The sequence below is a fragment of the Hemibagrus wyckioides genome, linkage group LG18 (genome assembly GCF_019097595.1).
Source record: "Hemibagrus wyckioides isolate EC202008001 linkage group LG18, SWU_Hwy_1.0, whole genome shotgun sequence".
Lineage (NCBI taxonomy): Eukaryota > Metazoa > Chordata > Actinopteri > Siluriformes > Bagridae > Hemibagrus > Hemibagrus wyckioides.
The window spans coordinates 21051266-21066689 of record NC_080727.1 but is presented as its reverse complement, the minus strand read 5'-3'; the positions used below and the strand labels follow the sequence as shown (position 1 = coordinate 21066689).

The 15424-nt window shown below is 41.1% G+C and overlaps 3 protein-coding genes across 3 annotated transcripts; 2 read left to right on the top strand and 1 right to left on the bottom strand.

Annotated features, from left to right (window-relative positions):
- The first annotated feature begins 113 nt into the window (after positions 1-113).
- On the top strand, positions 114-7502 carry zgc:77262 (uncharacterized protein LOC402952 homolog). The gene is made up of 2 exons (XM_058415470.1): positions 114-421; positions 1457-7502. Exon 2 carries the CDS (start codon positions 1507-1509, stop codon positions 2503-2505), a length of 999 nt encoding a protein of 332 aa, XP_058271453.1. The 5' UTR covers positions 114-421; positions 1457-1506; the 3' UTR covers positions 2506-7502.
- Positions 7503-8590: 1088 nt separating this feature from the next.
- On the top strand, positions 8591-10448 carry zgc:110782 (uncharacterized protein LOC541358 homolog). The gene is made up of 2 exons (XM_058415471.1): positions 8591-8685; positions 9434-10448. The coding sequence occupies exons 1-2, from the start codon at positions 8683-8685 to the stop codon at positions 10301-10303; spliced, it is 873 nt and encodes a 290-aa protein (XP_058271454.1). The 5' UTR covers positions 8591-8682; the 3' UTR covers positions 10304-10448.
- Positions 10449-10559: 111 nt separating this feature from the next.
- On the bottom strand, positions 10560-13486 carry bada (BCL2 associated agonist of cell death a). The gene is made up of 4 exons (XM_058415472.1): positions 13037-13486; positions 12691-12795; positions 11853-12085; positions 10560-11708 (listed from the first exon to the last, which is right to left on the bottom strand). Exons 1-4 carry the CDS (start codon positions 13194-13196, stop codon positions 11616-11618), a joined length of 591 nt encoding a protein of 196 aa, XP_058271455.1. The 5' UTR covers positions 13197-13486; the 3' UTR covers positions 10560-11615.
- Between the last annotated feature and the right edge of the window lie 1938 nt (positions 13487-15424).

The window sequence follows — 15424 nt, the reverse complement described above, 5'->3', positions numbered from 1 at the left end:
GCAAATGAAGGGTCCGACCACTAGGGTGCGATAGCCAAATGCAAGCAATGAATTTAAGGTGAATTTTGTCTCCTTGGAATACAGACTTCTGGAGCCGACAAGTTCCGGGAAATTTAGGAGTCGACTCCGAGTCGGGTCCCGGTCACAGGATTGAGGATTCCATTTAAAGAGTCCATTCTAAACAAGAACAACAATTAAATCATGTAGTGTATACTACATTTCGATTGACCCTAGGTCTAGATGTGTAAGTCTTGACACACTTGTTAACTTTTTGTGTTGAGCCAAATCAAAGCATATAGGCTTCGACTCCCCGTGATCATAATGAATTGGAACAAAGAATCGAGTCATTGGAAGGTCGATTCTCAGCTCTGCAGCTGATGAAACACTGACAGTGGGGATTTGTTTCAGTCTTGCTTTCGCGGTAAGATTTCATGTGTTTGATCTGTGAAATGACTTCCTTATGTTGACATGCAATATACAAAAGATTTCCATTTTTGTCCATTACACACACACATATACATATAGTTACTGAATTTACTGACCGATTAGCTAGATAGCTAAGCTAGCTGGTGTTCGTTTATACTTAGAATTTGCTTATCGGTTTATTAGTCTGTGTTATTTGTACATGTTGTTATAATATTGTAAAAAGATTGGCTACAGTACTGAGACGTTATAACTGTATACTGTATATTTTTTGGTATTTTGCGAAAGCCAGGCTGTATTTAACACGATAGCTAAAGCACAATAGCAATAGATTGATGCTATACGCTAGCTTGACCATTTAGCCTGCTCACTGGTGTCTGAATGTGATTTATCTAAAATGCTTTTTTCAAGAAATCCGTTTATTTTATTCTGAAATGGACAGGATTGTGTTTTTGGGGAGGAAAAATAAGACGAGTTAAGTTTTGTCAAGCTTTTTTTGTTGTTATGTTGTGGTCTTTGCCGCTTCCTCAAGAGGCCATCTTATATCTGTTTATTATCTGTTCATAAGACTAAACATGGCGGAGTGCGCGCTCTTAATTAATCACTTTGACCAGTAATGACCTGTGTAACTTTGACCAGTAATAAGCTGTGACAAGAATATAACATCGCGAGTATTCAGATGAAATTGTCACGAGTTATCTCTCCGGCCATTTTGTGGGGTATAAATATAGTTAACCCTGTTTTGCCAACTCTTTTCAGGGGGAAATCTGTGCTCAAGAAGTCTCCGCGTGACGTCACGGACTCATTTGCATATTCATTACACTGTTGTTGTCGTTTTCCATATCGAAACGCGTTACATGGAGAGAGAAGAAGATTTTCTGAAGAATAAAACAAAACAAATACAAAGTTCTGCTCAAAAAGTCACTGTTAGTGTGTCTAGGCTCTTGGAAAGTAGGCATTGCTGTGAACACTGATGTTTGATGTTAGTCCTAGCATCTTGATGTTATTTTTTTTCATCTGTTTTTGCTCCTAGGGTCTGCGTCCAGTTGCCAAGGAACCTGATAAACCTACCAAACCCCAAAAATGGTGAAGATATTTGTTGGTAATGTAGCTTCAGCGACCACAGAAGCAGAGCTGCGTGCATTGTTTGAGCAACACGGTGTCGTGTCAGACTGTGACATCCTAAAGAACTATGGCTTTGTGCACATGGATGAGGAGGATGCGGCCCAGAAAGCTGTTGCTGCTTTGCACAAGCACGTGCTCAACGGCTCTCGCATCACTGTCGAGTACGCCACCACTAAGGTGCGCAACGCCACCAAGATCTATGTGGGCAACGTGCCTGAGGGTGTCACAGCTTCCAAAATCAAGGAGCTCTTCCAGCCATATGGCAAAGTGCTGGAGTGTGATATTGTGAAGAATTATGCGTTTGTTCATATGCAGAGGGAAAACGAGGCCCTGGAGGCCATCAGGGAGCTTAATCATACGAAATTGGAGGATCAAAAAATCTTTGTGTCGCTCTCTCGCAGTAATCAAGCCAAAAATAGCAGAGGAGATGACTATTTCCCCCCTCCTCCCCATCACTATCCACCCCATCCGCACCATCCTCCTTACCTGCCCCCACGTCCTCCACTCGGCGATTTCTATCCGCCTCGAGGTCGTCTTCCGCCACCGCCACTCCCGCCGCCACCTCCCCGCTCCTACTATGAGCGCGAAGCATATGAGAGGGGTGTTCGCCACGACCCGTATGCCGCCGCCCCGCATTTTTACGACAGGGACCCCTACGAGCGGCGTCCTCCGCCTCCGCAGCGACCCCCTTCGCCTTCCGTTGCCCCTCGCTACTACCGAGAGCGCAGCCCTCTGGGCAGTCGTCGGTCTCTGCTGCCTCCGCCGCCCCCACCGCCGCCACCGCCACCGCCTCCTAGCTACATGCGCAGCTATGCCCGTGGTGCTTCGGGCTCCGCTCTTCCTCCCCCGTCCTCCGCCGCGGCCTCCGGCTATCAGCGTTACTCGCTCGGCTCAGGCTTTGATAAAGATGATTACATGGAGGACAAGTACAGCAACGGCTTCGGCCGTGGCTACTAAGCTTGCTTTGTCCAAAAGTTCTATACGTCTCACATTTTTGTATAAGGCAAGCTAATAAACAGGGACATATCTGCAGAAATTAGGAAATATTCTACGATGCTTGTAGCTAATTCTCACAATGGGTATAGTGCAGCTAATATTCTGTAAGTGTATTAGAAAATTGTCAAATTCCGACAGGTTTTTTTTTTAATTTTTTTTTTTTTATAGTGTATAAAGGATGTAGGTGGTATCACTTTCAGTATATTTTCAAGATGGAAGATTTGATTTCTTCAAATTTTATTTTAATGAAGTGCATGTTTGTCAGTTTAGATTGTGAGGGACTGCCTAGTACTAGTCATGTATTGTTAGTATTCTTTGTTACAGGGGCTTAATGCGCTCCTTATTTCATTGAACCCTCGCCCACACCAGCATGGTTACGGTTTTGTACAACATTTTAGGCACATGTTTTTGTTTTTTTTTTGATTTTTCCAAAAAGCATGGTATGTGACTTGCATGTGATTAAGAAAGGTAAGGGTCTTAATCGAGGTTTGAAGAACATTCTTGTGGATGGCTTTGTTACAGACTTAGTTATGTTGCGTTCCAGAGCTGGGACCCGCATAAGAAAGAGGAGGAAGAGGGAGGATGTTATTAAATATGTGGTAGTGGGCAGAGCCGGGGGACGCCGACTGATCATCAAATCGCATCTTAACAGCCACCCGAGCACAACGTCGACTCGGCACACCACGCAGCGCTTGGACACAACGTCGCCTCCTAGGAAAATGCAGCGTCACCTAAAGGAAACTCGGGGAAAACGCACGACCATCCGCTACATTAAACACAAACTACTACCACGTAGTCGGTATTACTCCTATAAAATTGTCATCAGCCCATTAATCGTTCACACGGACTCTGTAGCCTTTCTTGATATTCAAGACGTTTTAACATCTCGATATACACTGGACATGCTTGTGATTAAAAACTATTACCAAAACCCAAATATTGTAGCCTACCCTACGTGTGATGATGTTTCCCTGCGTTCATTTTGTTAAAACCTTTTGTTAAAATGTACCTCTGAAAACCTATATCTCGACTGTGGATGCAAACCGATGTCTCTATAAATGGTTGAGCTCTTTAAGACGGACGCAAGTCGATTTCTGTGCTTGGTGTGGTTACTTTAAAAAAGAAACTTAGTCGCTGTCTCTCTAGCCGTTTAAATAAAACATCCACTGATCTGACTACCGTTTTTTTCCGTTGTACCGTTATTATTTTTTCGCACACATTTCCTGTCTTTTTCGCACCCGTTAACACTCGTTTCGTGCAAGTGACCTGTTGACCTGACCACTCTTTTGCAAATAAAGCCAAGAAACGAGCTAATAATGAATGAATGAATGAATAAATAAATAAATGGCCTGGTGGGTCCAATACTACTCCAAACTTTCCAAAACAACTTCTGCTATTACTCTACTTCCCTGCCTTGATCCCTGGCCAAACGTTTCCTAAATATGTGTGCATTATTAAAAGCATTGTAGCTAACTGTAGCTTGCCACATGTGAAATACAGGTAAGTTAAATACACAGGTAAGTACTATTGGAAAGAATGTTTTGTTTTGGAAAGAAGGTTATGTTTAAACATTTTCATGTTTTTTGAATCACCCATGTCAAATCTGTGTTTTTTTCCCCCCCCTTTCCCATACAAGTTATCAGACTGAAACAGGCAAGTGTTTCTGGAGTAATTTTTTATTTTTTGATAGTCTAGTGTGAAAGTCTCAGTGATTGGATGAGAAAAATGCAGAAATGTTTACTTGTTTTTACACAATTTTCCATTTTTAGCTAACCACTCATGGATACGCAGTCAATGCCAAAAGTATGTGGACACCTTCACTGATGAGCATCCCGTTTAAAATCTATGGTCATTAATATTGAGTTGTTCCCGCTCAGCTACTGTAAACTGCCTCCACTCCTCTGGCAAGGCTTTTCATTAGCCTATTAGGTCTATGGTTGTGGGGATTTGTGTGTATTCAGCTACAAGAGCATTAGTGAAGCTAGGTGTTGGGCAAGGAGGCCTGGGGTGCAGTCACTATTGTAGTTCGTCCCAAAGGTGTTCAGTGGAGTTGAGGTGCAGGTCGTGTTTTTGGCATACATTGTCTGTTTTTAGAGATTTTGCTTTGTGCATAGGGGTATTGTCATGCTGGAACATGCTTGGGCCCCTTAGTTTCCGGGAAGGAAATCTTAATGGGAAATGGTAGCTCAGCGGTTAAGACTTTGGACTTAGGACCTTCGAGTTTAGATTCCATCACTTCCATAGTGCTACTCAGGGGCCCTTGAGCAAAGCCCTCAAAGTTCAGCTTCTCAGCTTTCTAAATAAAGTGTTAGCTAAATGCCATAAATCTAAACCTCCAGACACTTGAGTGTTTCCAATCCTTTTGGGAAGAACCGCTTATTGGTGTGATGGACTGGTGTTCACGTACCCCAATGTAGTGTATATCCCAAACATTAATTATATGGCTTACGCCGCTTCCAGTTTAAATAGTTGTTTTGGTGGTGGTTTACACTAAAGCCAAACACCAAAACATGTAATCTGCGCAAGATTGAACCACTGTTAATGTTCTCACTCAGTGTAAAAGGATTCAGGTAAGTAGAGATGCCCAAGTACCCTGATTAGAACATTGGTAATATATGTAATTAGTAATATATGTAAATAAATGAAAGGAAAACCCTGTTAGATTTATGTAATTTCTTGCAGTTGCTGATGTGCCTTAGGACACAGTAAAAATACCATCTCAAGTAATGCAGTACTTCTGAATATTAATATCGCAGTGCTTGGCCACATTAATATTGCAATTATGGGCTGAAGATGAACTACAAATATCAAGGATTCTGAAATCACTCCTTAACACACAATCTGTCCAAGATCCTCCATGGTCTTATGTTCTTGCTTGTGGATGCTCTTTAGCTCAGCCCACAGCCTTTCCATGGAATATAGTTCAGAGAACTGGCATGGTCCTGCTAGAAGATTGATTTTGTGGATTTGGACATGGTTTAGATCATTGTACGGCTGAAAGATGACCCAGTATCTCCGGTCATCGATTTATTGATACCATCTACTTTAACTTGGTTCCCAAGGCCCAAAACCTTTCTTAACAGTTGGGATTAGGCTTTTTTTTTTTTTTTTAAATATAACCATCCATCATTTTGGTCCAAACCCATATTTAGACTTGAAAACTCTATTTTTCCCATCTGACTATAGAACCCAGATCCAGTAGTGTTTATGGAACTCACTTATATTTGTGGTTAGATAAAAGGAAAAGCTTTAATCTGTCATGCTTTCCAAGTAGTTTGTTGTCATGGAGGTGGTGTCTAATTGTAGATTTGGTGAGCCACAAAATGCTGCCATCTTTTGCAAATTTCCATCCACGATCCTTGTCTCTCTATAGTCTCAGCCTCAGACGTCATGCCCACAAAACTTTGGCTGAATGTCTGATCTATATGGCACAACAAATTGGAAAAAACCTCAGCGTCTGATTCTCCCAGGATTTCCGGGAGAAGTCTGCGTCACTTTTTTTTTAAAACAAGCCTAGGAACAGTGACGTTCTACTTCCCACATGGAAGAAGGAAGCTGTCGTGTAAGAATACGTGCTTATGAGGATCAGAGAAACACTGAATTTTGCAAATGATCTGAAGTTCACAGCATAGACTCCTCAAGTTGAATAACTTTCTTAAAGGAGCAGTTTGTGGTTGCACACCGGTCTGGTTTTAGAGGGACAATGTTACATCTCCACACCCTTAATTGTGATGCTGAGAAAAACTGTGATTGGTTACTTTACATGTCCGTTAGACGGCTTATTGGGCAGACCTTGGCCAATAAAAGCTGCTATAACGTCCAAACCTTCTGTCGAGTTCTAGCTGTACGAGACTAACTTTCTCTAAAACCATTAACAGGCTCTTCACTGTGTGTGAGGGGTTAAATACAGGACCATCCTGTAAAGATCTTTATAGCTCTGCTTGTTTTAAACTTCTTACATAACCCTGACAGTGGATAAGGATATTTACAGGCATCCAATTATTTTTAAAGCCATTGACTGATTTATGAAGGTCAACACGCTTCCCAGTTTATTTTTGTATTCTCTAATCCTCCACATGTTGATGAATGACGAAGAGATTTTGGCCTCTGTGTTATCTTCTATTTATATCCCAGAAAATATAAGAAGTCATGGATGTCGTCGTCTACTGGAGAGTAGACATTTTTTGTTCTTATTAATTTCTAAGAATGCCAATAATTGTGAGAGATGGTTGTTTTTTTGGAGATCAGTGTGAAGTCCAGGTATAGCCGATCATGGTCGACTTTGGGGTCAATCCTACCCTTTCAGCGTAAGAATTCCTTAGTAATAGTTTCTCTTAGAGGCTTCTTGAATAGGCTAAGGTGAACGCTTAGTGTTCATTTCAATCGTGAAGTACTTGAATTGTAGAAAATAATGGTGCTATTGTGAATATCAGTGATGCCTGCTATCTTACAGAAACCTGTATTTAAACATTTGAAGATTTGGTTGTTTGGAGCCTGTCTAAGTCTGATACCTTTATGGATTTTTTTTGGGATGTGAAACAGATATTTATTAATTGATGGTTGTTAATAAACATGAAGAATAAAATTTCAGACACCAAACATTTTTCAGCTCGTTGTATATGGAGTAGATGGAAAATTGTGTAAATGACATTTATTTGGTTGAAGAATATAAATTCTGTTTTTATGTGATAGATGATTGCACTACGATATACTGACCAAAACCAGGTTTCTAAAAATAGTCGCTCTGCATCCCAAATTTGGAAAGGATTGATAGCCATTGGTGTACCAGAACTTTATAAAGTCAAATCAGATTCATTGGATGTAAATAACTCACTTTCAGAATATGTTCTGGCCTTAAGTGCTGCAATGCAAATGTGCTGTTCTTTGGTTTCTAGGTGAAAAACAAAATCCAATATAAATCGTTTTGTTAACAAACATGTCTCCTGTAAATTTCCAGGGTATCTCTGTCAATGTAAGGAACATATCAATAAAGACAGCTCTATTATGATGATCTGGTTGTCTTCTGTGTTTTTACAAACTTTGCTTTGTGCATTGGTGCGCAGTCATGTTGGAACAGAAAAGGGCCATCCCCAAATGTCTGACCAATGAAATTGTCCAAAATGTCTTGGTATGAAGCTGAAGCATTTAAGAGTTCCTTTCACTGGAACTAAGGGGCCGAGCCCAACCCCTGAAAAACAACACCTGAATTCAATGATCTGGAGGGGTGTCCCAAAACTTTTGCCGATATAGTGTAAGTAGATTTAGTCCCTGGTGTGAATGTGTGTGTGTGTGGTGCCTTTATATTGCCCGGCATCCCATCCAGCATCTATTCCCTCCTCAGATCCAGTTGAGAAGCTCCAGAAACACCTGACTGGGATAAAACTGAAAGAATGGAAGGCGTTACTGCTGTAAAGCACTAGCTTAACATTTTGAGTGCTTTGAATCACTCACCACAGTAACACACAGCTTTCCAATCCTGGCCCATGAGACTCCTGTGTCCTCCCAATACATCTGATTCAACTAATCAGCTATTTAACAGCCCTTCCTGAATTAAACTGGGTTTGGTTTGTGAAGGTAAAACACTAAAATATATAGGATAGGACCAGGGTTGGGGCACACATGAATAAATTCCTCTCTCAGTGGTTGAGATCTTGTACAAGGCTGCATAGAAATTTGTGCTACTCCTTAGTGAAAAATGTTAATTACTCCATCCCCTCAACAATCATAAACAATACTGTACATAATACAACTGACTACATCACTGTACGAAGGACATTGTTCTTTATCACACTCTCCGAAACGAGGACGAGGTTCCCTTTTGAGTCCGGTTTCTTCCTCATACCATCTAAGGGAGCTTTTCCTCGCCGCACTCGCCTCATGTTTGCTCGCTAGAGATGATTTTATCTAACATCTAGGACATTTTGCACCATGTTTTTTGTTATGTTCTGTAAAGCTGCTTTGAGACAATGTCCATTGGTAAAAGCGCTATACAAATACAATTGAATTGAACTGAGTGCCCTCTTGTGGCGGAAGGACGCGTTGCAATTAAGCAACCGGAAAGCCCATTCCACCAAGTTTCCTGCATGACTTTGGAGGGAAGCGGCATTTTGTATTAGTCCTGAATTTGAACCTGTTTACATGGTGCGTAAGTATTCATGCTGGTTTGGCTAGTTTGAGGTCAAATAAAGGTCTCACACGAGTACTGGGAAATCTAACTTTGCAGTTGTTTTTTTTTGTGTAGCAAGCAGATTTAGCACGTGTGTGTGTGTGTGTGTGTGTATAAGTGACTGACAGATTGACTGAGTGCACTATTTGTTCCATATTTTTATTGAAGTAATATTGTAAAAACCCTAAAGTGACATAATTTCAATGGCTCCTAGTGGGGATTAGTAGAAATGATGGGCATACTACTTTAACATGAACTCACCAGACTTCATTCACCACAGAATGTAAGGCAAAGTTCATAACAAATCAGCCTAAAAGATATTACTCATAACCTTTAATTACTGTACATCAGAACGAGAAAATGAACGATCAGTTCTTTTCATTTCCATTTATTTTATTAATGAAGCTTTCGTGTCACTTATCTTCCAAACTGGATTGCACACATGCCCACAAGGTCAAATCAGCAGCCCTGTAGGAAAAGATTGGCTTTGTTGGTTTAGTCAGGTTTATATATTGCATTTTTAATAATAATAATAATAATAATAATAATAATTTGCATGAAGCATAGAAGCCTGTTCAGTTTTAATGAATATCTCATGTAAATATTTGTACGCCATCTTTGATTAAGAAGAGCATGGTGTTAAGTAGGCTTACGAGTTCCAGATTGAATGAAAGCTAATGATATTTTTAAAAAATAATTTATTAATGAACCAATTTTTTTTAGATGCAGTCCACTATGCATGCAGCTGTCCTCAACTCTGGAACACAGATTCCTCTCTTGGGCCTGGGCACGTACAAGCTACGCACTTATGAAGAGCTGTACAAGTCCATCAGTGCTGCCCTCGATGCTGGCTATCGTGCCTTTGACACGGCTGCAGCATACGGTAATGAAGCTCAACTAGGACGAGTCCTCAGGGAACTCCTGCCCAAACATGGCCTAAAGCGTTCTGACGTGTTCCTCATCAGCAAGCTTGGACCAGAAGACCACGGCCCCAGAGCCAAAGAGGGCTGTTTGAGGAGTCTGCAGCAGCTGGGTTGTGAATACATAGACCTGTATCTGGTGCACTGGCCCGGAGTTGCGGATTTGGAACCAACGGATCCTCTCCATGCCAAGTATCGCTCGCAGAGCTGGGCTATCCTGGAGGAACTCTATGATAGTGGCAAAATCAAGGCCATTGGGGTCTCTAACTACACAGTGAGCCATCTTTTAGAGCTGCTAGGAAGCTGCCATGTGCCTCCGGCAGTGCTGCAGATGGAGTGTCACCCGAAACTTGTTCAGAAACAACTCAGGGAGGTATGCAAAGAGGCAGGAGTTCACTTCCAAGCATACTCGTCTCTCGGAAAGGGCGCACTCCTGGAGGATCCGGAGGTGAAGGACCTGGCCGGGAGCCGTGGACGAACTCCAGCTCAGGTGTTACTCCGGTGGGCTGTTCAGCAGGGCATTTCTGTTCTGCCTCGCTCATCGCAGCCACAAAGCGTTCAGGAAAACAGCAGAATCTTTGACTTTGAGCTAAGCAATAAGGAAATGCAGAGACTTTCAGACCTCAACTGCGATACTAGGTATTGTACAAGAGACTCCACCTCTATTCGATGATAATCTTGATGAGTGTTTCAGGAACTGAGGAATGATTCAGGGCTTAAACATGCCCGATGTTCCACTCTAACATTCAAGGCAAGTCGGCTATGATCTAGTGTGTTCATTTTATAAAAGTGTCAATAAAGTAATTGTTGCTCAACATGTCTGAGTGTGTTATTGATTTTAACAGTGTAAGATTTTGGATAAATTCAGCAGCAGATATTGAAGGTAAAGCCTTCTTGATCTGTTCATCGTAAAATAATCCGAAATGTCATTCATGGAATTCAATTTTTTTTTATTTTGAATTTGATCACAAATAATAAATTCAACAATTATACAAATAGAACGAATCGTCATACAAACAGTTTCACGTCGCAATATATTTAACGCAGTATAAATTCTTAGCGGGAGCTTGTGAAAAAAGACAAATAGAAACACATTGCGAATAAGGCATCCACAAAAAATGCCTCATAGATTCAAGCCCAGCTTACGCAGCATTTGGGTTGTCCATCTGTAAGGATTTGCTTAACCAAAGGTCTGGCAGGAACTCTGTTCTTTTGCATACAAAGCAAATTAACCCCCACTGTTCAAGTCCAGTGCTGTGTGTTAAAACAAAAAAAAGATCTTTCATGATATACATGAAAGGGTGTGTAAAGCAAACAAACTTCATTTTAGAAAGTCAGTAATTGAGACTGGGATCTCCAGTTGATATCTTGTTAAATACGAAGGAAACGATAACAAAAAGCAACAGCAAATGCTGCGATCAAAGAAAACCCTGAGACGAACCTGACTGAATTGGACCAAATACCCGCATCGTTGTTAACCAGCACTACACCATTTTCACAGGCTGCTTCACTGACTTTTGTAGTCCTGGGAAAACATTTACATTTTGACCACCAATTCCTTCAAAACCTTCAATATGACAAATGTTTCAAACTCAACATATATATATCCATTTATAAAAGACAGCATAGAACAATATTTCACATTTCTTACCAAATATTCATTTAATGGATACAAACGAATAAATAGTTCCTAAATATTTAGAGGTTGAATTTTTTTCAGCACGTCTGAGATTGTCCGGAAATTTCACAGATTGTCAGCTAAGATTGTCGAATCTTAAAATCGATTGTTAAAAACACTTCTTCACATCAAGGTATTGCAGCGGTCAAATGTTTAAGCATCTTTCTCCTTTTATTTTGTGGACAATTTAAAATAAAAAAAAAATCGAAACAGGAGCACTTTGATGAAAAAGGCCATACTGGTGAAAAACATGACCAGCCTTCGTCTTGATTGTTGCTTCACTTTTCTGTCTGAACTGTGTGGAATTTTATTCTCTTCCCTCCTCTTCTCTAGATCCCCAAATAAAGGAGAACCATCCACGGCTAGGTTGCTTCTGCGAACCGCTCCCTCTCCTTATGTCCTGGAAACATCAAGACATAATGAATAAACACGATAGCAAATCACACAGCTTTGCTCAATCAGACCTGGTTGAATCCAGTTCCAGCGTTCGTGCCGGACTCATGCATTATGAATATCCCTGCTAGTGATTTGTATTGAATCTCACCCCTCTGTCCAGCCAGGTGTCAAATTCATCACTCATCCTTCTCAGCTTGCGTCCATACTTTTTAGCTTTCCACAGTGCAGCGGGAGCGGATTGGGATCGGCCTCGGAACGGAGCTCCGTCTGAAGATCCTCCGCTTTCTTCGGGGGAAACAGCATCCTGGAGCTCGGCGTCTTCCCAGCGGCTCACCGTGTGCACCTGGGACTCGGAGTAGAGTCGCACTCGACCTCCGACCCCTGAAAACACACCATACTGAGCGAGGGATTCCAATATTTAACCTTTAATTCCACTATTCACACAAAGGCTATTCACTAAGCACAAGAACTCTTGACCTGAAGACTTTCTCGTGGTGAGAAAACCACCAAAGTTCTGACACTAGAGACTCCTTCCATATCAGCTGTATCAACAATTATACTGCGTGTCCATGTTAGTGGACCATTTATTTTAGATGACCGTTGTTTAGAGAAGATCTTCAGTTACACAACTAATAATGAATTAGATTTGACATCTTATATGAACAGTTTTTACAGTGGTTTTATATGAAGAGATCTCTCTTTTTTTAATCATATTTGGTACTAATGAACTTTAAAAGCTCTACTGATGATATTTTAGGATTTTAGTGACAAATCTTACAGCAGATAGACAGATAGATAGATAGATAGATAGATAGATAGATAGATAGATAGACAGACAGACTGATTAATAGATAGGTAGATAGATAGATAGATAGATAGATAGATAGATAGATAGATAGATAGACAGACAGACAGACACTTTAACATCTAAGCATCGTACAACCTGTACATTTTCCGAGTGGCGGAAGATTTTGGTGATGTCTTACTTGGAGGGTTAGTGTTCTCCATCTTCTCTGACCATCTTGCTTCGTCGTCATCCAAAGGACTGTCGTCTCCTCTGACACTGTGTGGTGTCTCATCCATGGCGAAAGCTGGAAGCAGTGAATTATTACATGTTCACCTGTTAAGTCATGCCATGCACTGAACAATACGAACTGAAATTACAGCATCATAGAATAGTTACTTTCATTCTTCAAGCTTGTAGATTACACCTGACATTAGGAGAACTCTACTCAGGGGATCTCTACCCTGGCTCAGAGCTCGTATTAATGCGGAATCTAAAAGTGATCTTCTCGTGAAAAAAACAAAACAAGATAATGGCACAAAAGTTACCTGTGATTCTTGACGGATTCCAGATGAAGTGATTCAGAATCGTTCCTCCTCCTCCTCCTCCTCCTTCACTTCCTATTCTGGTGTTGATCACTTTTGTATATCCCTCCTTTTCGAAATTAAAGTAAGCTTTCCTCAGTCTCTGTAGGTATTGATTGCTCATGGCACTCGACACACCCAAAAAACAAAAGCTAACATTGCCTAAGCTAATCAGCAAGTTTTTAAATCCAGCGACGATCTCCGGATTCCTAATATTGCCTTCTTCATCGAATCGAAATAAAGAGCGAAACCCAGCGCCTTACGCGACATCGAGTCAAAGTGATCGTCTTCGCCGATTGTCTACGCGATCCGCCGACTGTCGTGCTGCCGACTAATTTGTGATCCACTCCAGTGTTTGGAGGCAGCGTGTATGATCTCATATCACCCCGGGTTTATTGTTGTTGTCTGTGTACAGTAGTGTACAGTTCCTCCACCCAGCCAATCAGATGCCAGGAGACCTTGTGGCTCAGCCAATCAGAAGCCGCTGCTAGGTGTGTGCGCGCGGCTGTTCTGCGAGACGTCACTGTTGCGATAGGGCTTTATGAGCTCGCGCTGTCCTGCCACTTGTTTACTTCATGAGGCTTCTAAAGCACACAAAGGGAAAGTGAGAAAATATATATTTATTAATAAAATTGTCTGAAAATGACACGTTCCATGAAGGGACATCTAATCAAATTATGGGAAATGTGTAAGAGTATTTAAAAATAAATAAATAAATAAATAAATAAATAAATAAATTTCACTCTTAAAAATGCCCTCAGGATCGTTTTCTTCTTAACACGTTTAGGTCTGAGTCGATTTTCTGAACATGATTTTGGACAACAAGCATCGACAAACAAACGACGAATAAATGGTAAAGCATAAGCCAGAAAGAAGCTTGTTGTGGAATTTAGAGACACATCATGGTCACTGTTTCTTCTCTAGATGGCGCCAAAGGACATTTTGTTTTCACACATTTATTTAAATTCATTAACCAAACCTCTATTCATACCTTTCATACAGGTTCTAAAACATGGAGCACACAAAAAGACCCACAAAATGTTCGCACTGCTTATTTCATCTGAGCATCATCTAAATATATGTCTAAACTAGTACGCGGACTCTGACCATCACACTCGGATATGGATCTTCCCCGAAAAGTTGTGTAGAATGTCTTTTTATGCTGTAGAATTAAGATCTCCTTCACTGGATCTAAGACGTCCAATCCTGTCCCAGCATGACCAGGTCCCTGAGCACACCAAGCCACCCCAAGTCCAGGGGTTTTGCCACGGGACGCCCTTATCCAGAGCGACGTACAAGAGTGTTTCAAAGTCTCTATCAATGACACTGGGGCAATAGGTCACAGACTTAGGATACCATCAGCCTAAAAACTGTGTTTTCTTTTTTTAAATCAACATACAACGATGAATAAAACAAGCCATGAAAATAAGAGGTAGTTTAAGTGTTTCAGGAAGAGGTAGGTCTTCATCCAGCGTTTGAAGATGGTCAGTGACCCGGGTGTTTGGACATCTAGGGGAAGTTCATTCTACCACCTACCACAGTGCCAGAAGAGATTGCACAATATTTTCTCAACAATTGTAAAATGAGTGCTGCAATATGAGTAAGTTCTACTCAAGTTCTTCCACACCAACCTTGGCAACATTTACCTACCTCTTACCCTGAGAGATGGTGGGAGCAGTCAAGCAGTGCTAGTAGATCTGATGGAGCGAGGTGCAGTGTGAGGAGTAATAAGAGCTTTGAGCTGGTCTATTTTTGGCTTCGTAGGTAAGGCAAGCATCAGTGTTTTGAATCTGATTCAGCTACCAGAAGCCAGTGGAGGAAACACAGCAGTGGGGTGGTGTAGGAGAACTTGGGCAGGTTGAAAACAAGTGGCGCAGCTGCATTTTGGATCATTTACAGAGAACGAATTGTATTCAGAGGAAGTCCTGCCAGCAGTGAGTTGCAGTTGTCCAGTACCATTCATTTTGCATGAGTATATAGTAAAAGACGTCTCAGAGACACCTCTCGCTTATGTGGTCAGACATCTGTTTCAAAATTAGATCCCTGAACTTCCTATGAAAAAATTCTAGGTTTATTTTTCCAGGCACAGAGAGCAATTAGGACAAACACACCTCTCAGCAATTCAGTGTGTGGAAAAGTCCTCTCACACCTCATACACGCTACAGAACATCATTTAAGGTACTACTTCTTCTAGCAGCTCTTAAGAATGTTTCAGCACGGAGATATTTAACAGTTTGTGATGAATTACTTTTCATTTTCTACAAAGGCATGGTGTTATGTCTGTCATGTCACTTTCGCATTTTTTGAAATACCTGTGTTCTGTCATTACAGACTTTTCTACATTCAATCTAT